The sequence below is a fragment of the Mirounga angustirostris genome, unplaced genomic scaffold (genome assembly GCF_029215605.1).
Source record: "Mirounga angustirostris isolate CCGP_5_RB_7025 unplaced genomic scaffold, mMirAng1.0.hap1 SCAF_17, whole genome shotgun sequence".
Taxonomy (NCBI): Eukaryota; Metazoa; Chordata; class Mammalia; order Carnivora; family Phocidae; genus Mirounga; species Mirounga angustirostris.
The window spans coordinates 25,723,331-25,747,126 of NW_026991725.1; the positions used below are offsets into that span (position 1 = coordinate 25,723,331).

Consider the following 23,796-nt stretch of genomic DNA (forward strand, 5'->3'; position numbering starts at 1 on the left):
TTCAATCTTCCCTGCCCTGCGGTTAAAAGCGGTCAAATCACATCTGATTAAATTCATTCTCCAGGGGCGCCTGGGTGGCTCAGATGGTTAAGCGTCTGCCTTCGGCTCAGGCCATGATCCCGGGGTCCTGGGATCTAGTCCCGCATCGGGCTCCCTGCTTCTCTCCCTCTGCCTCTCTCTCTCTCTCTTTCATGAATAAAAAAAATAAATAAATAAAATAAAATAAAATTCATTCTCCAGCCAATTGCCCTAGCATGCTGTGGGCAGGCTCAGGAGAGATGTGCTTGTTTTCCAGCGCCCTCTCCAAACTGGCAAAGGCGCCACTTCCGTCATCTTATGGGCTTCAGTACCGCGGTAAACGACCCGGTTTGCTCTGTACTTTTTCCACACTTGTATTTAACCACTTCTCCGCCCCATTTTGGCAGAGGGAATGCACCAACGAAACTATCCAATTTGTTGGGCAGCTGGTGAAAGTTCTTAGCCCTGCAGTGTCTGACACCTAGAAACTGATCTATTTGAACGGTTAGTTCTTCAATTCACAAACAGAAGAAAGATCCCATGTGCTGTTTAGAAAAACAGAGATGGAGGGCTGTTTCCACCCAGTCTCAAGCTTCCTTTCCTCCTCATTCTCTGGGGGCCGAACAAGTGCAGTCAGCCATAGACTCTGTGTGCTGTCAGCTCAAGTTCAACAGCAGTGAATCATAAAAAAGTCGCTGTAAATTAAGTCATGCCCGTGTGAAGTTTTCTGCGTGTAAGCGGAGGACTTACATTTATTTACTTACCCACTTCTTCAAAGGTAATTTAAATGTAGAAACGTATTTCCTTTTACTATTGGAGTCAGAGGCCAACCTTTACATGTGACATGACTATGAGGAAACTGATTTTCACAAACCTCGTGTACAAATGAACTGAATACTGTAGTTTACAGACGCTGTTGGGTGAGCCAAGGGCCTCGAGGACACAAGTTTGGACTGGCTGTGGGGGCCCGCTCCTTGCTGTCACTGCATCACAGTAACCAAAGGATACACTTGCTTTGCATAGAAATAGTGATAAAAACACAGAGACATTTTTTCCACTTATTTATTACATTTGGACCTTTAAGAAACATATAGCATCAGATATCCCACTATTCAATAAAAATCTATTCTAGTTTTTGGGAAGCATATGTGTCACAAACTATCTTGCTTCTAGTCTCCAGGACTTGACTAAGAGTTTATCAAAAAGGTAGGCTCTGATCTATGGGATCCTGAGCCTTGAGGTTTTGAGTTTTGATTATTGTAGAACAATTTCACATGGACGAACTGAATTCCCAGCTGTTTTCCTCCTGGAACGGGCTCATCATTTTGAAGTTGTCTAGTCCACTGCAAGAAGATTCAATTCCTTAAGCTTTGTGACCTATTCTGTCTTTGGAAAACTTGGTAAAAAAGTAATTTTCTTTTTCTGTACAGTAAGGGTGAATTTATCAGAACACACCCAGTATGAATTGTAACAAAAAGGAGTATACATAATGTGTATGTGCCATGTTCATTTTAATGACTACTTCATCAGCTGGTAACTACTCGAACAATGGAGACGATTTCTGGATCAATACGATCCAAGCTTAGTTGTAGTCAATCCTTAACACAACTCTTGGTATCCGACACTGATTAAAAATAAAAAAGGGTAAATGAACAAACATATACTCATACATGATTACGTTTTCAAGAAACTACTCTTTGTGGAAGTATACAGGAAAGGGGACTTTCGGGAAGCTGTTGATGGGGACTGGGAGGTTTAAAGCTACGGCTTTGGTAAGCATCCCAGTGAGCGGCAGGAAGGCATTTGGAAGAGTCGATTGTGCGGCATCAAAGGCTAACTCTCTAGAAGAGGTGGGCGTTTTCTCGGTTAATTTAAATTCTGAGACTTTCAGGACTGGAGGGCTAGAAATAAGACCCAAAGAGAAGAACCATCTTCACAAAGGCTCAAGAAAGGGGACTGTGCCATTTGGCTCGTGATGCTAAATGGTCCAAAAGCCTTTGGTGGTGCGATATGGACAAGAAAAATATCGATACACAAACCACGTAACACCATTAAAACTCAAAAAACATCTTTTTTTTTCCATTTAAAAAAGTATTTAGAACACATAAAACAAGGCAACATTTATTCTTTCTTCTCGTCTTCCGGCGCGGGGTCTGCGGGCGGCTCCTCCACTGTGGCACTGTTGCTCTCTGAGCTGGTGTTACTGTCACTGGTCCCCTCCTCAGCCATACTGTCCACCCCCTCCTGCCCGCTCTCCTTGTCCTCAGGAGTAGACGTGCCTTCTTCACCATTCTGTTGGCTTTCCGTCGCTTCTTCAAGGTGTGTCTCCTCTGTAATCACACACGTGTCACTGTCAGTTCCAAGACTACAAGCTGATTCTTCTAATTACACGGACTGTCTCGAGCTATGCTGTCCCTCACCAGAGCCCACGCGCCGCGTGTGACATTAAGCACCGGGACAAGCCAGCGTGACTGAGGAAATGTTAGCACCTTGGAAACAATTCATGAATTGGTCTGAAGATCTACTTCTTAGCTGTAAATTTACAAAAGCTAAATACAGATCAAGTATTTCTGATGAATATTCAGCTTCTAAATTTAGATGTGCTAACAGGTATAAAACATACACCAGATTTGGAAGACTTAGTATGAAAGAAATGTAAAAAATTAATCCTTAAAAATGCTGATTACATGTTGAGATATTGTTTAAGATATGCTGGGTTAAATAAATAAATATGTTACTAATACTAATTCATTTGTTCTGCTTTACTTAAAAAATGTTAGAAAATTTACAATTACACAGTGACCTGCATTTTATTTCTATTGGACAATGCTGTTCTGTGCTTTGGATTTAATTAGTGAGAAAGCAGGTATGGAAATGATAGAAGGGTGATATTTTAGGTACTTTGTTAAATGTCATGCTGGGTTCTTTTCTGTAAGAAATTAAGAGCATGAGGTTTTTGCTCTAATAGTCTCAATTTTGTTTTTTCCTTCAGCTAAAAGGATAAATCTGGGTAAAGACCCATAGGCATGCTCTACTCATAAATGAGAAAACAGTGGCAAAGGACAGAGTGTTCTGTCTAGTTGCAAAATGAGCAAAGAATCATACTCCATACCCTAATTCTCAAGCTCCTGCTTTAACCATAAAAATGTACTTATGCTCCAAATTTAAGATAAAAAATATGTTCACACAAAACAGAAAAAGGGTCAGATAACGAAACTTAAAATCTGACTGTGAAATGCTAATCTGCTGAATTAAATTTTGTAGTAACATCTGGTAAAGCGATCTATATTCCATTAAATGTTTTCCTGATGTCAAATCACAAGTCAGTTGAATGCCAAGTACGACTACTGTCCCTCCCCCTTCTTGCATTGATGGTCCAGGGAGCCTTTGGCTGTATTTCCTATAACACTTTTAACTTACTCCTGGTTTGCACAGGGCACTGGGCAGGGTCAAAATAGTGCCAGAAGGTGAGGTGATCTGAAAATTTCAAGTAATCAATTTAATCGGTATTTTATGAAAGTTTTACATGTTACTCTGTGCCTTGAGGAATGCTTTTAATCAGGAAAATCAGTATGCTTGGAAGTAAGAACTTCTCTTGGATGGGGTCAACAAACCTTTTCCGCAAAGACTAGATAGTAAATATTCTGGGTTTTGTGGTCCAGGCGTCTCTGCAACGACTCAACTATACTGTGGGAGCCCCAAAGCCGCCACAGATCATTCGTAAACACACAGGTAAGGCTGTGTTCCAACAAAACTTTATTTATGAAAACAGGTGGCAGGACAGGATTTGGCCTGCAGGTTTTACTTGCCCAACCCTGTCCTAGGACACCAAAGATGCGTGATCCTAAAAGCAACAACCACATACTATGCTTTAGCAATAAAGGTCAAAACACTGAGTGCCAATACCACGTCAAAACTAATACTAAGTGATTTTATGTACATTTCCTTATTTGTCCTTCGGAACTCACTCTCAGAGGCCAGTACCAGAGTACCTACAAGTGAGGAAAGAGATTAAATAATTTATCCAGTCACATGCTAGCAAGTGGTGAGAAAGAGTTTTAGAGCCAGATCTCCCTGACTCCAGGGCCAGTATCCTCCACCATTCCTAGCACTATACTTTCTGTGCCTGACCTGGAAAATGACATGACTCAATCCGGACAATAACCAAGACCTCAAATAGCCACACTAAGGACCAATGCCCCACTGCTGTTTTGTATGGACATCAACATTTTATGTGCATCTACTACAGAGGTTAGGATTTGGGAGGAAACGTGCAGATCATACAGAGACTTGCCCCTGACGCTGACTTTGTGGTCAACGGGCAGGTTACCTGTCTCCATCGGGATGCTCTCGTCGTCCTTCTTCTCCTCGCTCTTACTAGCAGCTTGCTCTTCCTCAGGAACCATGCTGCTCTGACTGCGTTCAGCTTGCTCTGCTGCTTCCTTCTCTCTTTCCTCCTGCCGTTTTCGAGCCTGTTCCTCTGCCTGTGCAATTTCAGCGGCAATTTTTTCCATGTCCACTTCGACTTTCAAACCGCACAACTAGTAGTCAGAAAGGAAGGAGACTCTCTTAGTAATGTTCTTTTCTTATGATCTCTGAACCAGAGAAATTATTTCAAAAGTGGGTTTTCTTGGCTGTGAACTATATACATATATGTGGGAGGGAAAAAACAACGTGGTTCTAGGTCTTCTCTGAAACTCCTGTGTCTACGGGAAAAGACAGTTGCTCTGGTAGCCACATAACAGCAAGTGCTGCGGAATGGGTGGTGAGGCGATGCTGAAAGCACTGAGTTTATACAGAAGGCTTCCAGTGCCTATTTCAAGCTACCAAACACAAGATTTACTTGTTGTAATACAAAGTGTAAACTATAAGCTACCTTTAATGAATAAATCTCAAAAAAATGGAAACGACTCATGACTGCATGAGTTTAAAACACCCGGGGATTCTAGGGTCCACAGGCCTAGTCCTAGTACATGTGTGGATACTACCGGGTATCTTTTTTTTTTTTTTTTTTTAAGATTCAATTTATTTGGGGCGCCTGGGTGGCTCAGTTGGTTAAGCGACTGCCTTCAGCTCAGGTCATGATCCCAGGGTCCTGGGATCGAGTCCCGCATCGGGCTCCCTGCTCTGCGGCGAGCCTGCTTCTCCCTCTCCCACTCCCCCTGCTTGTGTTTCCTCTCTCGCTGTGTCTCTCTCTGTCAAATAAATAAATAAAATCTTTAAAAAAAAAAAAGATTCAATTTATTTATTTGACAGAGAGACACAGCGAGAGAGGGAACACAAGCAGGGGGAGTGGGAGAGGGAGAAGCAGGCTTCCTGCAGAGCAGGGAGCCCGATACAGGGCTCGATCCCAGGACCCTGGGATCATGACCTGAGCCGAAGGCAGATGCTTAATGACTCAGCCACCCAGGCGCCCCACTATATGATATCTTAAACCTATTGAAATTTTGCCAGAAAATGGAAATAATTTCATAAAGCAAAGACCTTACCATTAGAGCAAAGTTCACCCTATTTCAAAGTGAACAACATTCAATAAAAACACTATTTTGGAGAAAGGAATGAGAAAAAAGTAACAGTCATGGTGATAAAAAGTACAGTGAACATATTAAATTGATACCCTTTTAAGTTCATTGTTAAATGAATCTGTGCTTTCCAGGAATTTCCTCTTCTTTTCCTGGTGTCGCTCCTCTATTTGAAGAAGTTCAGCTTCTAGTTTTCGCTGAAAGACATATGATCAGGCTTTAGTATTACTGAATTATTTTCTTGAAAGCAAATGTCAAACAGAAAGTACGTCTCATTTTTTAATGGTCCATGCTTTCTCACAGCATGACAAAGGTTCTGAATTTTTAAATTAAATCATTTACTGCACAACGTGTCTAGCTAAGATTTTAAAAAAATAAAATGCAGCACAGAGGAGTAACTACAATTAACAAGTGTATGTTAAAGAATACTGTTTCAGGCCTGAGCAATTTCTTCAGAAAAAAATATTTAGTTAAGCAGTAAAGGTTGAGAAGATGTCTTAAAATTCTTAATGCACAAACTTTACATCACAAGAGTCTGTATTACAGTTTTAATGACAAACTTATTAAATCTCTGGGAAACCTCCACTTCTTCAAGCCTCTTCCCTGAATCAGGAACAGGTTAGACTGAACACAGAAATATTTAGCTTGAACACTGATGCATGGTAGAGAATCATGCCACTGGGGCTCCGTGATATAGGCCTAATTTATTATAACAAATGCTTTGTGACTTTACCTGATGAACCATTAAGGACTGGACCTGTCGTTTGAGGACCTGCATTCTAGCTGTTGTGACAACTGAACGGACGTCTGGCACCACACTCTCACTAAGGATTTCACTGATGAGGCGGTGGTTTCTCTGGAAACGGGCGGTGGCGGTATGCTTCATTGAGAAGCCATCATCATAATCTGGAATAAACAAGATGTCTGGAAATGAAGTCACCAGTAACCATAAACAGGAGAGACTAACAATATTAACACCTAAACACCAAGGAGCCGTGGCCCTCACTGGTCTAACAAGGGGGCCCTTTCCAGTGAGGAGTCTGCTTCTCCCTCTGTCCCCCCCACCCCCATGCTCTCTCTCTAATAAATAAATAAATAAAATCTTTAAAACAAAAACAAACCCAAGAGGGTCTTAAGGGCATCATGGGAGCACTGGGGCAGTTGCTTGATAAAAACCAAGGGGAGGACATAATGTGTTCATTGGCCAGGGTAGTGGTTATTCTCATGAAATCTTTAAGTGATGATATACGTCTGAGACGGACTTGGCTGAAACACAAATGAGATAAAACCATGTGTCTTCTGGTCTGGAAATCCATCACCGGGAAAGCTGCATGTTATAGCAAGACTGCAATGCTGCTGAACAGTTCACTCTCTTGGTAGTAATTTAAGGCATTTATACCTGATGACAACATAGGAATTGGGCAGTGTCTTTGTCACTGTATTACTTTTTTTTTTTTTTTTTAAGATTTTATTTATTTGCAAGAGAGAGAATGAGAGACAGAGAGCATGAGAGGGAGGAGGGTCAGAGGGAGAAGCAGACTCCCTGCTGAGCAGGGAGCCCCATGCGGGACTCGATCCCGGGACTCCAGGATCATGACCTGAGCTGAAGGCAGTCGCTTAACCAACTGAGCCACCCAGGCGCCATCACTGTATTACTTTAATACCAAAGTAATGAAAATGCCGACTGCAGAGAAAACATTATCTCTAGCAATACTGTGTCCCAGACCACTATCTACATTTTATTTGATTAAAAAAACCATTAAAGGGCGCCTGGGTGGCTCAGTTGGTTAAGCAACTGCCTTCGGCTCAGGTCATGATCCTGGAGTCCCGGGATCGAGTCCCGCATGGGGCTCCCTGCTCAGCAGGGAGTCTGCTTCTCCCTCTGACCCTCCCCCCTCTCATGTGCTCTCTCTCAAATAAATAAATAAAATCTTAAAAAAAAAAAAAAAAACCATTAAAGCCCTAAGCTAGTTTTATAGGAAAAGAATGTTTACTCCCAAATTTTACTTTTAATTTTTGTCAATCTATACACGTACATAGTTGTCAGTGTGTAAAGATATTATGTTGTTTTCATTCACTCAAGTTCATACACATATAGCATGGATCTGGTTTAAATATTTTTTTTGAATAGCTATGCAACAGTGTTTCCTTAATCTCCACCTTTGCTCTATTACCTCCACAGTTTTGGACGTATCTGCTAACAATCCATACTATCATTTATTTAATATAGTTACTTAAATTAACTCACTTAAAAAAAAAAAAGCTTCCTCTTAAGCAATACACATTAAAATAAAAGTTCCTGAGCGCCTGGGTGGCTCAGGTTAAGCGTCTGCCTTTGGCTCGGGTCAAGATCCTGGGATCCTGGGATCAATTCCCACATGGGGCTCCTTGCTCAGTGGGGGGTCTGCTTCTCCCTCTCCCTCTGCTCCTCCCCCCACTGGTGTTGTCTCTCGCTCTCTCAAATAAATAAAAAATCGTAAAAAAATAAAAATAAAAGTTCCTCTCCGAATCACCTAATCATCTTAGTGTCCCACCAGACGTGGAGGGACCACACTTTAGGAAACTTTGCCAGAGGCCCAAATTGTACTGCTATGTCCCAGTTTAGCACCTCCCTTATTATTTGGTAATTAAGTAGTTCCCAAAATGCTCATCATTAAAAACACCACAGCTACAAACTGTTGCGCAAATTATTTTTTGTCTCCTTTCAAGTAATTTCTTTAGGACATATACTTCTGAAATTAAAATTACTGGAATATAGGATACCATTAAAAAAAATTCTGCGACCTTCCTATTTCTTTAAGGAAGTTTTTCATATTCACACTTGAGATTATACATGGTATATTCATGTTACCTCTATCTAAACTATATATACTTTTTTGTTTTTTGCTTTCTTCTTTCATTTATATGGCTCTAGTGTTGATCACTGGTAGGGGAAATCAAGTCTTGGCAATCTGGGCTTGTCTTCCCTTACACTTAAGAGTTGTCTGACTTTTTGGGGGTGGGCTTATATTTTCTAGTTATTTTCTAATTCACCAGTTCTTTACCTCATTCTCTAAAATGCCATTTAAAAAACCCTTCACTGTCTTGTGTGGAAACTGCATATGCCTTCTCTAGAATAGCAGTTGGTAGCTACTGCGCTCACGGGGGGCTGCCCTTCTCTTGGACTGATGCTCATCCCCACCTCGCTAACTTTCCTCTTTCTACTCAATTCTGGGGCATAAAGTCCAGAAGTCACTCTTATCCTGGCATCTTCATTTTCACCTGTCCTTTCTTACCAGCGGCTTTAAGTTCCTATCTTAAACTTAAACGACGTAATGGGCCGAAGTCTGAGGAACAGAGAAGAGGATCTTCTTTTGAAGACTGTTGCTGAGTGAATCTCTAAAGTCCTGCTCAATGTTCACAATGTCACCTTTCACCTAAAGAAAACTTTAATTGCTTCTACTAGTGGCTTCCATGTTGCTAGTCTTTGTTTATACTGATCCCTCATCCTTCCAATTATTTGTAGATTGGATCTTCTTCTATTTGTTAGTTCTATATGTTTTTCTTGCATTAATCATCCAATTTGAGTAATTTTGGTCTGTGTTTGCTAGCGTGTCAGCACTGCTGATTCTGTTTAACACTTGGTATAGTTTCTATTCCATATTCTATTCTGTTATTTACATTATTCCATTCTATATTTATGAGAACATTTGTCAATATCCCAGTCCATTCTTTTTAAAAGCATTTTTTTCCCTCTCCTTTTGGATGTATGTTTATTCATGTTTTTAGGTGGCATTATTGCTTCCTCTCTCCATTAAAGTTCTTACAAGCCTCCTCTTTGTTACCCCTACTCTGAAATGGGATCTTTAATTATTTTCTTGATGTTTTTGTTGCTTGTAGCTAGAGCTTCTAGCCTTTTCCACATCACAGCAGCACATGAGAAAATGTTACCTGTAAAGCAGGCGTGGTTCATGGAGGAGTATGCTCCCCGATGCAGGGGGCTAGCTCTGAGGTTCCTCGCAACTTCAGACCCTGCCTGGCTCTAGAGACCAGGCGTGTAATCTGTGTACCTGCAAACTAGTCGTGGATGCCAATCAGGAACCTCCCCTATTTGTATGTATGTATAAAGTGTGTATGTGTGCATCCTCATGTGTTATCATGAGCTACGTTGGATTTCTGAATTAACTGGAAAACAACTCCATAATGCTTCTTCCCACTCATTAACTTTCTCCCTTAAGAGCCTTTAATTCAGCAAGTTTAAGGAACCAATAGGAAAACAGGATGTAACTAGAAGGCATTTAGATTTTAAAAGTAGTTGAGGCAAAATTCTGATTGTGACTCAAAAACCTTTCCTGCATTCTGAGTATAAAGATTCTCATAAACAATAGTTTTTGCTATCTTCTGTACTAACAAGGATATATCGTTTTCTTATGGGAAATTCATATACAGATCTTAAGATAATTAATCAAAATATTAAAATGGCACTTAAATATGTTTTGTTTTCCATTTAGGATAGGAAATAAACTTAAAAGACTGATCGTACTTTAGTTCTCAGAGAACGCATTAAACAAAACCCCATTTTTTTTTTTTTTTTTTTTTTTACCGTCTGGATCTTCAGCAGGCTGAATGCTCATGTACGGTTCTCCTTTCTCCATGCGAGACTGTCTCTGTCGACTTTCTTCCTCTAAAGCAGCTTCTGCACGACTTTTTGCATTTATGTAAGCAAGGTATGCGGGGGAATTATGATAGGCCTTCATAGATTCATTGTACTCTATCTGAAATTCAAATGTTTTTCAGTTTTATAATTAACATATTGCAGGTTATACAAATACCTTTATCTCCTTTGAATATCAAAAGATATAATTATCTTCTTTCTACAGACAAGGAATCTGAAGTGTAGAGAAATTAAGTGACTTGAGCCAGCACACAGAGATAGTACAGCCTCAGCTGATTAGATCTTTTGTTTCTTTTATAAAAAACAAGCAAATGTTTATCCATTTTATATTGTCTCCATCCCACTGTGGTCCCCATTCTACCTTTTCTGCTTCGTATTCGTTTAAATATTCTTGTTTTTCTTCATCAGTGAGATCTCGCCACATGCCACCAATAATCTTGCCAATCTCCCACAACTTTAGGTCAGGGTTGGAAGCTTTTACTTGGTCCCAGACCTTAAAAAGGAAACATGAAATTTCAGTATGGATGCCTAAAAATATAGACCTTTAAAAATCCTTTTTAATATACACATTTTTAAACATAAACAAAAGCAGAAGGAATAGTATCAAATCCCTATGTTCTCATCAGCCCACTGCAACAATTATCAATCTCATTTCCTCTGCTGGATTAATCCATGGCAGATCTCAAGACATCTCCAATCAGTGTTGACAGTTAGGATGAGCTAACCCAATAACACAGTCTCTGTCTCTCTAAAAGTTCAGAGAATTTAGAAGGAAAGTGGTTAATCTGCATAACACAACAGACCATATCATCAAATACATGTATAGTAATTGTGACCCAAAATTTCTAAATAGTGGTGAAAATAGCTAAATGCTCTTGCTATTAATAAAGATACTGGCTCTATTTGTTACTTTACGAGAATATAGGTTCATCACTAAACCAAACCACGAGGGAAAATTTAAGAAGTGTAAAGAAAATGAAAATTACCATAAGCTTACTGTGTAGAGATAACCACTGCCTTCTAGGCCTTTTTTTTCTTCAGACTAACATACTGTTGCTATCGTTTTATAAAAAATAAGATACTAATACATGTAGTCCTATGTGCCTTTTTTCACTTCACATTTTTCTCATGTCACTGAATTTCTCCAAAGGGCTACGTATCACTGTCTTATGGATTTAAACCATTTATTTAATCATGTTTCTCTTGCTGGATTTTAGTTCCAGAATTCTGAAATCAGAACTAAGTTCTTTAAAAACTGCAATTCCTTATCCTTTCCTCTGACTATGCACAGAAATGCTGGCTAAGCCATTATGAAATCTGATGTAGAGCAAAGCAGCAAAGAGAGCAGTCCTTACTCCCTCTGGCCCCTGGCACCTACCTTTCTGCTGTACCTCATGTAGGGCATCAGCGGCTTATCTGGTGGCTTTGGGGGTTTTGGAATCGTAATACCAGAGGATGCCTACAAAAGAGTTAAATACATTCATTATTCAATTGCAAGTAGTTCACCAGCAAAATGAAAAGAGAGTCCCTTAAAAAATTCTAATGCGCCTTTCTTCTACTCGTCCATGGATACAAGATTCTTATATTTTCTCCACTGAAAATAGCTATCACTGCAAATTCAGAAATGTTCACATCAAAAGAAAATAAAGAAAATGACTTTAGGCACATAATTTTAAAATATTTTACTTAGCAGTTTTTTGATACTGCTTTGACAACCTGGCTGTAAGAACAAATAAAGTATTATGTAATAATCCATACATCGAAAATATATGGTTACATATCACATGTCTCACGTTTAGGACATAACCTAGCACCCTTTCATTGTGCTTAATTTACCATTACACATACAGTCAACACTTGATTATCTGCCCGAGTCTGGGCTCCTTCAGCACTTACCACTCTCACACTGTCTGCGAGGGACCTTGTATCTACTTGCACTATTTCAGGAATGCACTGCACCCCTACAAAAACAACATCCCTACAAAAACTACCTTCTAGGTTCAAAACAGAAAGCAAAAACCTTATTTCCTTTATCAGGACTAGAGATTTTATTTTTCTTAAGGCTCTAGGTCCGCATCTAGTGGCTTTCTATAAAGGAGATCAAAAAGTATAAACTAAAGTCATGCCTTTTTTGTCCTTAGTCCTAATAATAATGTAGGAGTGAACAAGTTTACCAAGGACAGAGAAATGGCAGACACAGGGCCCAGTTAGATTATTTTTGAGGCCTTATATTGATTAAAAATTTCTGGTTTTGTGCGGAGAAAGAAAAATGAAAACAAAAGGAGGGAAGACTAAAAGTATTTTTTAAAAAGGTTAAAAAAAAAAAGTGGGATAGAGAGGGGAAAAAAGGCAAAGAAAAAGATGAGAGACTGGTTCTTTCTATGAGCTAATATCTAGATAAGAGATATCAGATAGCGTCTAGTGGGCACCCCAGATAACTCCAATCCATGAGCGCCTACTTCTGAGCTTAGTTTCATCTGAACATATATGACTACATTTGATCAAGGACCCAGAATAAATTAATCATGGCTGAGTCACATTTATTTCCCCCCAATTTCTAGGAGACAATGGATATTGGTTCTTCTTGCCAGGCTAGGGGGAAGAAGTGCTGGCTTCACTCTATCAAAAGACAGGGACTGGCAAATCCTTATAAGGAGACTAAGAGATATTTTGTTCCCTTGCCCTTCAGTTGCTGCTGTGATAAAACCCTGGACAAACGCCTCCTTTCTGGGTTGGGACACCAATTATAACCTTATTTTTTATCCAAGGGCTCAGAGATTAGTTTGTCTGTCCCATTCCACTGCTTTCAAACAATGCTTCCTCCTCCTATGACGAGGGTCCTCCTCCATCCCTATGTACTTTCAGTAACACTGCTTCTTCATATATGAAATTGTTAGAAAGCGTATCACTTTTGAAACAGTATTTCCGCTCTTCTTTCCACTCCTCCCATACATTCATACCATACCTCATGCTGGTGCCCATGCAGACCCCTGTTTTGTTTTTTTAGCCAGCACTGGGCAACGGAGTGAGATAAGCCACAAGGGATAGACACTGTCAACAGCAATGGTATGAACAGCCAATAAGAGAAGATCTGTCTCAAGGTCCGCAGCTCCTTCAAGGAGGGTTAAGCTTACATCATTGTTCACAGTAAGATACACAAAGGCCTGGTTTTTCATATGTAAAGTTATTAGAAAGCATTTCCAACTTATACCCAACACAAACCTTCAGAATTCCACGAAGTGGGTTATAAATAAGTTGGAATTGTGCCAATAATTGAAGTTGGTCAATTACAATCACCACTAACAAATTTTCTTTAAAGAGATAAAGAACTCGAAAATGTCTATGTTTATATATTGAATTAAAACACTTTAAAAACAAATCATAGTAATATATGCTGACTACTTTTCAAAGTACCACATTTGATAATATTAATGGATTTGCTTATTCCTCCTTCTTTCTTCCAAAGGAAAGTACCCAAATTGTCTACATATTGAGGCTATATTTTCATTATTTGAATGAAACGAGGCTATATTTCATTGACTAGTCAATTTATAAATACAAACAAAATAAAACCCAAAACAATAACCACAAAGTTAAATTCTAGCTGGTTTTCAGGACACTAAAGATTTATAATCACTAAACATCCCCAATTTATTTACCGTCTCAGCAGACATCTTTCTACAATGTCTTAAACATTACTCCTTACAAAAAAAAAAAAAGGCTGTTTGCACTGAAAACACTTTAACCTTATTTTGATAAGAGTCCATCAGAAACAACCCCTGCTTCCTCTACTCCTCTGGCTTGAGGAATGAGAGCTGCTGGTCCCTTTACTAAATGGCCCAGTGGTTATGCCTTTGGAGGGAATGTTCCCTTTCTTTGCAGTTTCTTTCCTTGTTTCTATCAGGAAAGCTACCACTAGCAGCAATTGTCCCTCTTTATAATTTTCTGCTTCTAACTGGCAATGAGTTGGAGGGAACGTAAGTAACTATTCTTAGCTAAGTTAAAACTGTGCTTATACAAGAGTAATTCCTGGGAATCACCTATGAATAAAGATCATGATTTTGTGAAATTTATTTTGGCCACTCAAAAGATACTGTTCTTGTTTCTTCTAATTTTCCACTTTCTCTGGTAGAGTTTTCTTCTAGAATGGAATTTCCATTACAGCACAGAAATAAGCCATTTTTAACGTTTTGTCTCAAACTCTTTTCACACCTGTACTTAAGAAAATGTTAACCGCCATTGGAAAGGACTGACTAGGAATGAATTCCATCTCATAGCTATCGCAGGCACTCCAAAAGATTTCGCCACGCTGTATAAAGTCTCAAAACTATTCAAGTGTACTGGAGTCATGAGGGAAACCAGATGTTCTGTAGAGCCTACTGGAAGCTACTTGATAGGGTGTCACAGACCCATTCTTTCAAATCACTGACTTAAGGCTATTTATAAACCATAATACGAAATAGGAGCCAAAAGGAAAAAAAAAAGGTAACACATCACTGGGGTCATCTTAAAATAAAACACTTTTATAATGGTCAAAATCATATCCATTAAGTCCTAACAAAGCTTAAGTTAGATATATAAAAAAAAGTTGTGTAAAACTTTAGGGCATAACTAGTTTTCTTAAGACAGCAAATTCAGTGACCTAAAAGTTGAAGGAGCTGGGATTAAGAGGCTAAAAGCCTTCAGTTTCTAGGCCCCTTCAGGTTAAGTCTAGACAGCAGTTTGATTACACCTCAATCTGGGGCTGAGAGGACAATAATACCAAGAAAACCACCACAAAGAACCAAAACACCAAATTTTCCATGCCCAACAACCCTCCTGTACTAATCTACCCCGAAGCTAGTGCCCACTCCAAATGCTGGGTTCGAACATTCCCAAGAGAGAATGAGGACAAAAAGATAATTGACTCTGGCCCTGAGACAGTGGGTGACCTTTCCTTTTCCTATTGAATGATTTCTTTCTATTAACAGAGAATTCCCACAGATACATCTAAGTTAGGAACAAAATGCTTGTACAAACTGAAATACAAATGATTCTAATAATACAGTTATCACCATTTCTATTCCATTAATGTAGATAATCAAGAGCTGACTGTATAGAGCTATTAAAATATAATCATTCTCTTGTTCACTCCTCATGAATAATTTTCTGCATTAACATGAATGATCCAAAATTGATTCTGCTCCTTGTTTAAATTAAAATGTTCTTTATCATTGGATAACCTTGCCACCCATTATACTTGTGAAACACATTTAGGCCAGGGAAAAACACGTACCAATGTACATAAAAACTGTATGCATTGTGAAATGCATACATACACACACTTTGTCAAAATTCTTTTCAGATACCATGAAATATGCATGGCACATAAAACTTGATATGCTTATGAAATACAAATTATGCAGAAACAATGAAAAATTTAGACAAACAAAACCTATCAAGCTAAGCAGTATGCTTACCAAGATAGACATATAGTTTGATAGTTACAAGCTTTTTGCTCTAGCTTGACTACAGGGTGAGAGGGCTCTTTTGAAGTCACATTAATTATTTATGAATTATTTATGAATATAGCAAACAAAAACCAAGTATTAAAAAGTTTACAGCCATTCTGGGTTGTATAAATTCTCACCAATGCCACATTCCAATGTATGTTAGGTATTTGCCTTTTGGATTTATTTTTATTTATTTCTGGTAAATCATTTTTACATTTATTTCTTTGCTACTTAAGCTTCCTTGAATACACTTTAAGATGATTCTAAAATAAAAATCTGAAGTATATCACCCAATTTTGGGTATCTTAGGTTGATCATTTAAATGAAACATCCTCAGTTTCAGAAATCATACCCCTTGTCCTATAGATTTTAAATGCACTTTTAGTTGTAGGTATCTAGTTTGGCATGTCAAATTAATTTCATTCAACTTGCATTCTGCAGTTCTTTGAAGTTACATTAAACCTTTTTTCTTTTTAACTGGAGAGAAATGAATCTCAGAAAGTCAACTATTAAATCCAAAAGACAAATAATTATGTGTAGCAGTTCAAACTGGTAGGCCAGCCAAAAAAAGCCCAGGTCCGTAAGCCAGGCTTTTATTAAGAAACTGAGTTCTTGAGCCTGATGCCAATTACCTTAAATGAAAGATACTCTTTATCTCAAAAAGGGTATTTTAACCATAAGAAATTCTAGGTTTATCTACATATAGTATAAGCAGTAAGTGCCCAGGGCTTTAGCTCTACCAACCACCAAACAGAATGGATTCTTCTTTTCTTCTACATACATATCCAGATCTCACTCTTTTTTTTTTTCCAGTGTAAGATCGTACAACGAATGTTTAAAATAGTCAAAAAGCCAGGTTAAAAAAAATTTTTTTTAAATGGCTGTGCTGATGATTCAAAAGGACCTAACTCTGGAGGCATTTCTGGTCAAATCCAGTTGTTTGCCGGATGCTGTAATAGTTGATTCTCCTACCGTGACCCGGCTGTTGGTGCCCGGGTTCCCTCCCAGCCTGTAGTTGTTGTAGGCGAGATGACTGTATGGATTGTATCCCACAAACCCTGGTGTGCTGGGCATTTGCTGATGGAAACAAATGAGACAAAAACACGAATGAGAAATGAGCTCAAACGAGGAAAACACAGAAATGAAAAATGATCTGCATATGGCATGCAAAAGCAACCTGAATTTAAACAAGCAATGATGTGTTGTAATTGTTCTTTTTCTTTCATTGAGAAACCAGTCTGCAAGTGGTTTTTTTTTTTTTTTTTTTTTTCCTTCTTCCCTTTCTTTCTCTTTGCAGGGGCCAGGTGTGTTTGTTGTCAGTGTTGAGTGTCTCTGCTTGTTTTTTCAGAATAAGCAATGCACTGAAGTGTCTCAAACACTCTGGATTACTTTATGGTCAATAATATGATATAACAACTTAGCAATAGATGTCTGAGATAGGAAGGCCTGAAATGTGATAAACTAGAAGTCTGAAACACTTTACATGCAAAACAAAACGTGATTTACTTGACAGTTATGTAGATGCCGCCAATGTATTTATCTATTAAAAACAAAAACAAGAAATGGACCGTTTTCAGAGACAATTTTAAATCATTCTACATAATGTGAGAAATGAAAAGATCCTCAAATCAGGAAGCCAGAGTTGTCAGTAGAAAAGAACATATGTGGGATTCAATGGGTGTCACATACATGATTTCAAAACAAAGACTTGTAAGAAATGCATGGATTTCATTCGGGGGTGCTATCTGATCTTTTAAACCCAGTCACTCTTTTTTTTAGGCTTTCTCTTCCATCTCTTCTTTGATCCATCGTCCATAGGTCAATCATGAACACTTTCTGCATTTAGTTTTAATGTGAACTACTTTTCTAGTTGACAGACTTGAACTTTCTTTTTCCATCTAGTTTCTTGATAGCTCTGACCCTTTCAAAACACAACTGCTCATTGCAGCAATGGAATTTTTGGGTTTCGTGAATTATGTGTTGATGTAATCACAAATGGGCTCTTATATAGCAGTGCCCTCAGGGTTAATACAATGACATCCAATGTTCATGAGAATCAAGGTATAATGCATAAAAAGGATGTAGCAAAGAGAAACCAAAAGTAGGGTATTTTACCTAATGAAACTCAATCAAAACTAATTTAATTTTAACATGCAATTAACAGTATTAGTCCTCAATTGTAGAATGTAAAATACACTTAACACATCCCAACCAAGCTGTGGCTGTTATAAACACAATTTTCTAAAACATGCCGCTGCACATATCCTTAGTGTCCAAAAGAAAGATATTCAAGCAGATATTACATTTGAAACTCTTTAGGAGAAGAGAATTGATCAATTCTAGTCTGTATAGTTATAAAAGACGCAAATTAGGCATATTTAAGTAGGCAAAACACAGATGAAGTATCAAAGGCACAAGAGAAATGTATATTACTTGGAGTGGTACATCTGGGTGGTGGTGGTGGTGGTGGTGGTGGTGATGGTAGAAGTAATGGAAAAAAAAAAAAGGAAGGAGGATAATTCATTTAATATCCGTTCTGTTGGCTGTCCTAATCCCTAGTCTTCTGTATTTTATGTGTCAATGTGAAATTACAATAGTACAGAAATAGGATTAAAGAAAGGCCAAAAAAAAAAAAAAAAAATCCCTCTCTAGATCTGAGAAGTCATAAGGGGGACACTTGGTTTTTGAGCTATTTTTATTATCCCAAAAAATCAAGTCTGTCTTCGAGAGATTATACACTGTCAGAGGCAGTATGTACGTCAAAATGACATCTTCAAAGGTTGCATAAAGAATGAGCATCACTGTTCAGCATTATGAGGCAATAATGTAAGAAAATTAAGGGAATAAAAAAAAAATCAAAACTAAAACATTACAATTGTACCATTTCCAAAACTGAAGTACATGGTTAGCTCTCTGAGGTCAGGAATCTCAACTGTTCAATTCCACCTGTATAACCACTAGCAGAGTGCCAAGGAGATGGTCGTAAGAGATGTTCTTTGATTTAAGAAAGAAAACAAACCAAACACAGGACTTTAAGATCTACGGGAAGTAACTTTGAAAACTGTATATTACATAAATTGAAATGAGAACATGAGATACAGTATCTCTTCTAAGAAGTATCTTACTAAGGAGAAACCAACTGTTGATAAACAGAACTAAAGCATACATCTGAGGGTTAGTAAGTAAGAGCAGTTATCTAGTGGAGAAAAAAATCACACAAGGACCTAATTAGTAGGCTAGCCTGCAATTTCAGGGATAAGGGGTCAGGAAGGAGGGCTAACAGCTGTTAAAGAACTGCTTTTGTAAGCTATGGTCAATGTTAACAGTGTTGTTTTTTTTTTTTTTTAAGACAAAAAAACAACAAAACAACAAGGAATCCGTTTCAGTAAGGCCTGAACAATTCCTGTTATATCTGTTTTGTGGATTGGACGATTATTTTACATGCTGTCCAAGCTGGGCCAGAACTTGCTGGGTGAAAAACCTGGTTCACAAGTATTATTTAGAAACTTGGAAACATATTCAATAGGCAGGATCTGACCCACAGATAATGAAATCCTTACTTAAACAGCTTGAAAAATAAAAATTTACGAGTGTTATTATAGAACTGGACGCTTTATTGTTTAATATGAAAGTTATATATAAACAAGGACAGAAAAGTGTAACCAGTTGAAGGTTAGGTTTAAAAATAATAACAAATGCCAGAATGAGCATTCACTCAATATCAACTTTTAAGACTCTGGATAGAGATTATCTAGAAAGAGGTGTTCAACTTATCATTTATTTCCCATTAAAAAAAAGAACTGAGCATAGGAGGTTGGAATTTCAGCAATATGTTTCTTTAAATGTTGGGGGTGGTTCAAGGTAAGATGCAAAGAGTTATTTTATTTAGTAGGAAGTGCTGTTTTTTGGCTGAATTTTTCATCCTGTTGCTGTGATGATTGAGTGACTGTCACTGGAAGACATCTGGGTTTTTGTATCAAGGCCAGACTTGGCTATTACATTAACAAGAAAATTAAAACTTACTGTTGCAGGAGCTGGGGTGGGAGGTGGGGCATAAGATGGTCTTTCTGTTTGAAAGAAAATAAATAACTTCTTGTAAACAACTGAGATATAATACTATGCAACAAAACTACCAATGGTCCTGTTTTGAAGAAAAAAAAATGAGAGTATTTTGGAATTCCCATTTGCTAGGGCATTAGTCTCTTATTAATACATAAATATAAAAAATGAAACTTACTTGACATTTTGGAAGATTAAGTTCTCAGTTCCTTAAGAATGAATCTGAGACACTAAAATAAAAAAAAGAAAAAAAAAGAAAAAAAAAAGAGAATCAAAACTCAGCAAGCATAAGAGATGTTTTCCTAAAGAATAGGGTAGTTTAATTGGTATTTCTTAGTAAAATTACACTATCTTCTAGTAATCATATCCTTTGCATATTTTACTAAATCCTATAGGTCACTTGGTTCATCAGAATTAAACAACTAAAACAAACTACTGGGGATATTAAAAGTAATATTAGACGTGTACTTTCAAGTTTTTTCTTGCCACCTCCTGCACGGAAAACATTTTGCTAATGCCATGTAAACATTTAATCAAACTGATAAAAATATAATGACTGAGCATAGAATGTGATGTATTATCAGGGCCCACCCCAAAGGCGCCTACCACATACTAACAGCTCACTGATCAACAGCAGCTCTACCTTCCTCTTACAATAACAACTTCTATTAAAACAAGGCAGCATTTTATTTCTGGAGGCAGCGCAAAAGGTAACTGGTTGATAATGAGCTTTACATTCTCTTACAGCGGTAAATAGCTTTATATCTCCTGGGAATAACTTTTGAGCATCTACCTGAAAAACTTATTAACCCTTCACAGCCCATTTCAAAATATATCTCCTCAATGGAGATTTCGTGATAAATTACCTGGGGAGGACAAATTGCTTCCTCCTCTGTACTCCTATCCAATTCACATAAATCTAAAATATTGTTCATTATATTGTGTTATACCTGTTAATATGGCTAAACTGTAGAACAGAGGCCATCTCATTCATTATTGTAGTCCCAGCACCTAGCTCAATTCTTATATTTTGTCTTAGTATTACCAGCTCGGAACAAGAACATAAAGGCGTCAGCTTGTTTCTTACATCAATATACATCACACACAATGCGTACAAAGACACAAACGTTTTAGAAAAAGAGCAAATAACTTCTATGACTACTGGAGTACTTTCATCTAACATTATGTGAAACAAGCATGATGCTTTTGCTTCTAGTCGACATTTTAAGGGAATTCCCTGGAGCATAAGGAATCAGAGGACTGTGTGGGAAGAAATCTTTTTTCAATGGCCCAGACTGGGTCTCTCCCTTTCCATAAGGAAGGGGCAGAAACCATGCACTCTGGTGCAGATCTCCTTCCTCCGCACATATTGGGGCGTGTGTGTGTGGCTGTCAACAAGTAGGCCTCGCTGTGGGGAGCCCTGATAATAATTGCCAAAGCTCCCTGGTACATCACACTTTATTGTTAATACTTTAAAATTACTGCTCTCGTCTGCTACGATAAATTCTAAGAGTGGGCTTGTACGTTTGTCTGCCACTGGATCCACCCCTGGAGCCTGGCATAAAATACTAGGTATCCGTTGAACACTTTATACGGGGGCAGCCTTATCATTTATCTCGGTTCATGGTCACAACTACCCTACGAGGTATGTATTGATACCCTACTTTGCACATGAAAAATGGGAGCCCCGGCGAGTTTAAGTCACTTGTCTAAAGCCACACAGCCAGGAAGTGCCAGAGCTGGGTTTCAAACCCAGGCCAAACTGTTTCAGAGCTTTCGCTCTCTACTCGAAGCCACACCGTGAGTCCTCGGTCGCTGCCGAACCAAGGGGAAGCCACCTTCCTGGGGGGATGCACCACGGGCTTGGCTTGCCCCAAGGGCTTCCCCTGAGGTCGTTTCCTTTAGGTTGTTGCGGAGAAGGCACTTCACTAACAACTCCACTGAAGAGGGGAATGCATAGGTGCCTTGACCAATTCCGCGGGGTTAGTGGAAGGGGCAAATCTTGCCGCCGGGGAGGGCCCCAGAGGGGACTCCCTCCCGAACCCCGCTCCGCTAGGCCTCGCGGAGGCCGCAACCGGCCCCCAGCTCCGGGCCCACGGCCCAGCCTGAACCCCAGCAGCCCCCGGGAACTCGAGGTCCAGCCGGGTCGGGACACCGCGACTCGCCACCCTCCCGACCCGCTCGGGCCCAGTCGGAAGCACTCACCCGCGGGCAGAAAAAGCGCCCGCAGCTCCGGCCTCGTTTCCCTTTGTCCCGCGCACGCCCCGCCCCTCGCGTCCGGAGCGTCCGCACTCGCACTTTCCACACTCTTCTTAATTGCTTGCCAGGCCTCACCGGGCTCTTTTTAAAAAATAAACCTCCCGGCGAGGACGCGATGATGCTTCGTCCGGTCAGGGATTTTTTTCAGGCCCCATACGATCTTCAACCCCCCCCGAACGTGGGCCCTCTCCAGGCCGGGCGCCGATTCGTCACGGCGAAGGGGGCGGAGGGGCCCGGCGGCGGGAGAGGCCCGGTCGGCCGCCGCGCGGGGCCGGCGCGGCGGCAGGTGGCGCGGCGGGAGGCGCTGGCCTCGGCTTCCGCACGCGGGGCCGGGGGACGGCGGGGTCTCTCCGCGTAGAGAGGCCCGGAACCACCGCGGCCGCGCCAGCCAGGCTCCCGCCGCGCCCGCGGGTGGTGGTGGTGGTGGTTTTCCCGGGTTCTTCTTGCTCTTTCTCTCGGAGCAAGAGTATATACTTGAGCAAGCTGAGGGTGGAGGCGAGGACGACCGGGTTCGCGGAGTTTCCGTTCCCACGCGCGCCTCGCGGGGCTTCCGGCCTTAACGGCCAGGCATTAAACCTCGACCAAAAGCAACACGGACCTTTTCAGTTTTTCCAAGCACGCGTGTGGTGTAATTGCCAGGTTTCTGAGCCGGGGCCCAGAGATGCAAATCCTCTCGGCCAAGGTTGTGCGCCTTTGCAGCGCGAGGGGTGCCACTAGTCTCTGCCCAGCGCTGCCTTGGCTCATCCCCACTTTCAGCTTAAGCTCATCTGTCCTTCCGGATCCTGCTCAGATTCTCACTGTGGTGACCTCCTGGAACTCCCCCCCCGCCTACCCCCCATAGTCCTTCCTCTGAACTCCCACGGTTCTTTGGTAAACTTTATTGTACCCTATACCCAATCCATTGTACCGGACTGCGTTTGTCATCTCCAGCGCATTACGTGGGCCTTGAAAGCAAAGGTTCAGTTATCTGCATTGGTCATCTTTCTATTGCCAGTCCCTGCTTAGGGCTTGATTCATAGCTAGATGCTCAGTAAATGTGTACTGAGGCAGCTTTCGGGTCCAGTCCAGGGTTCTTTCCACTAAATCGTGAGTATGTTGGTTTACCAGTTACTACCCGCTTCCTTGGATACATAAACACCCGGCCCATGCTGTGGGCCGCTGTGAAGGGAGAAGGATCTGTAATTAAAAACACTGTTGACATTTAGTGACTGAATTCTTGGGCTGCTCTTAGGTGCTTTTGGGTGTGCCAGCAGGGACCAGGGCATCTCCAGAAGTCTGCAAAGCCAGGCATAAGTGACATTTTGTCTAATTCTGCTTCCAATATTTTGATACTCATAAACTGAGGTTAGTGAAATTGAAGGGGAAGACCGAGAGGTCATCAAAGGATAATAGTCTGAGTGGTACTTGAGTTAATGTACAGTTGGCCTTGAACAAGGGGGAGTAGTTGAAAATCCAGCTATAACTTGTGATGCCCCCCAAACTTACCTACTCATAGTATACTTTTGATTGGAAGCCTTACTGATAATGTAAGTGGTCAGTTAACACATATTTTGTACCTTATATGTATTTTATACTGTGTTCTTACAGTAATACCTAACTCTGTCTTAAAATGTTTTGGCATTTCTAGGCTATGCAGTTCCTCTGCAAGTTTTTTTCAAATCGTTGCAAATCTCCAAAAAATTTTCCATTGTATTTATTGGAAAAAAAAAATCCATGTGTAAGTGGACACGCACAGTTCAAACCCGTGTTGTTCAAGGGTCAACTGTACTCGAAACTGCCTTTTTAATATAAA

At 39.9% G+C, this 23,796-nt stretch overlaps 1 protein-coding gene across 3 annotated transcripts; it reads right to left on the reverse strand.

The window, feature by feature from the left end:
- Window positions 1–1,450: 1,450 nt before the first annotated feature.
- SMARCE1 (SWI/SNF related, matrix associated, actin dependent regulator of chromatin, subfamily e, member 1) lies at window positions 1,451–22,729 on the reverse strand. Of its 3 annotated transcripts, XM_045888945.3 has the most exons (11): window positions 21,951–22,729; window positions 19,924–19,975; window positions 19,710–19,753; window positions 16,659–16,763; window positions 11,573–11,653; window positions 10,556–10,687; window positions 10,123–10,294; window positions 6,274–6,446; window positions 5,636–5,737; window positions 4,349–4,559; window positions 1,451–2,348 (listed from the first exon to the last, which is right to left on the reverse strand). In XM_045888945.3, exons 2-11 carry the CDS (start codon window positions 19,928–19,930, stop codon window positions 2,140–2,142), a joined length of 1,236 nt encoding a protein of 411 aa, XP_045744901.1. In that variant the 5' UTR covers window positions 19,931–19,975; window positions 21,951–22,729; the 3' UTR covers window positions 1,451–2,139. The 3 variants fall into 3 exon arrangements, with proteins under 3 accessions (XP_045744901.1, XP_045744902.1, XP_064439580.1); XM_045888946.3 differs by lacking the exon at window positions 19,924–19,975 and having other exon boundaries at window positions 21,951–22,725; XM_064583510.1 differs by lacking the exon at window positions 19,710–19,753 and having other exon boundaries at window positions 21,951–22,725.
- Between the last annotated feature and the right edge of the window lie 1,067 nt (window positions 22,730–23,796).

Coding starts and splice junctions, on each gene's coding strand:
- SMARCE1 (XM_045888945.3), bottom strand. Junction 10,295..10,555: donor ACGAATACGAAGCAGAAAAG/GTAGAATGGGGA, acceptor TTTGAATTTCAG/ATAGAGTACAATGAATCTAT. Junction 4,560..5,635: donor TTAACAATGAACTTAAAAGG/GTATCAATTTAA, acceptor TCTGACTACTAG/TTGTGCGGTTTGAAAGTCGA.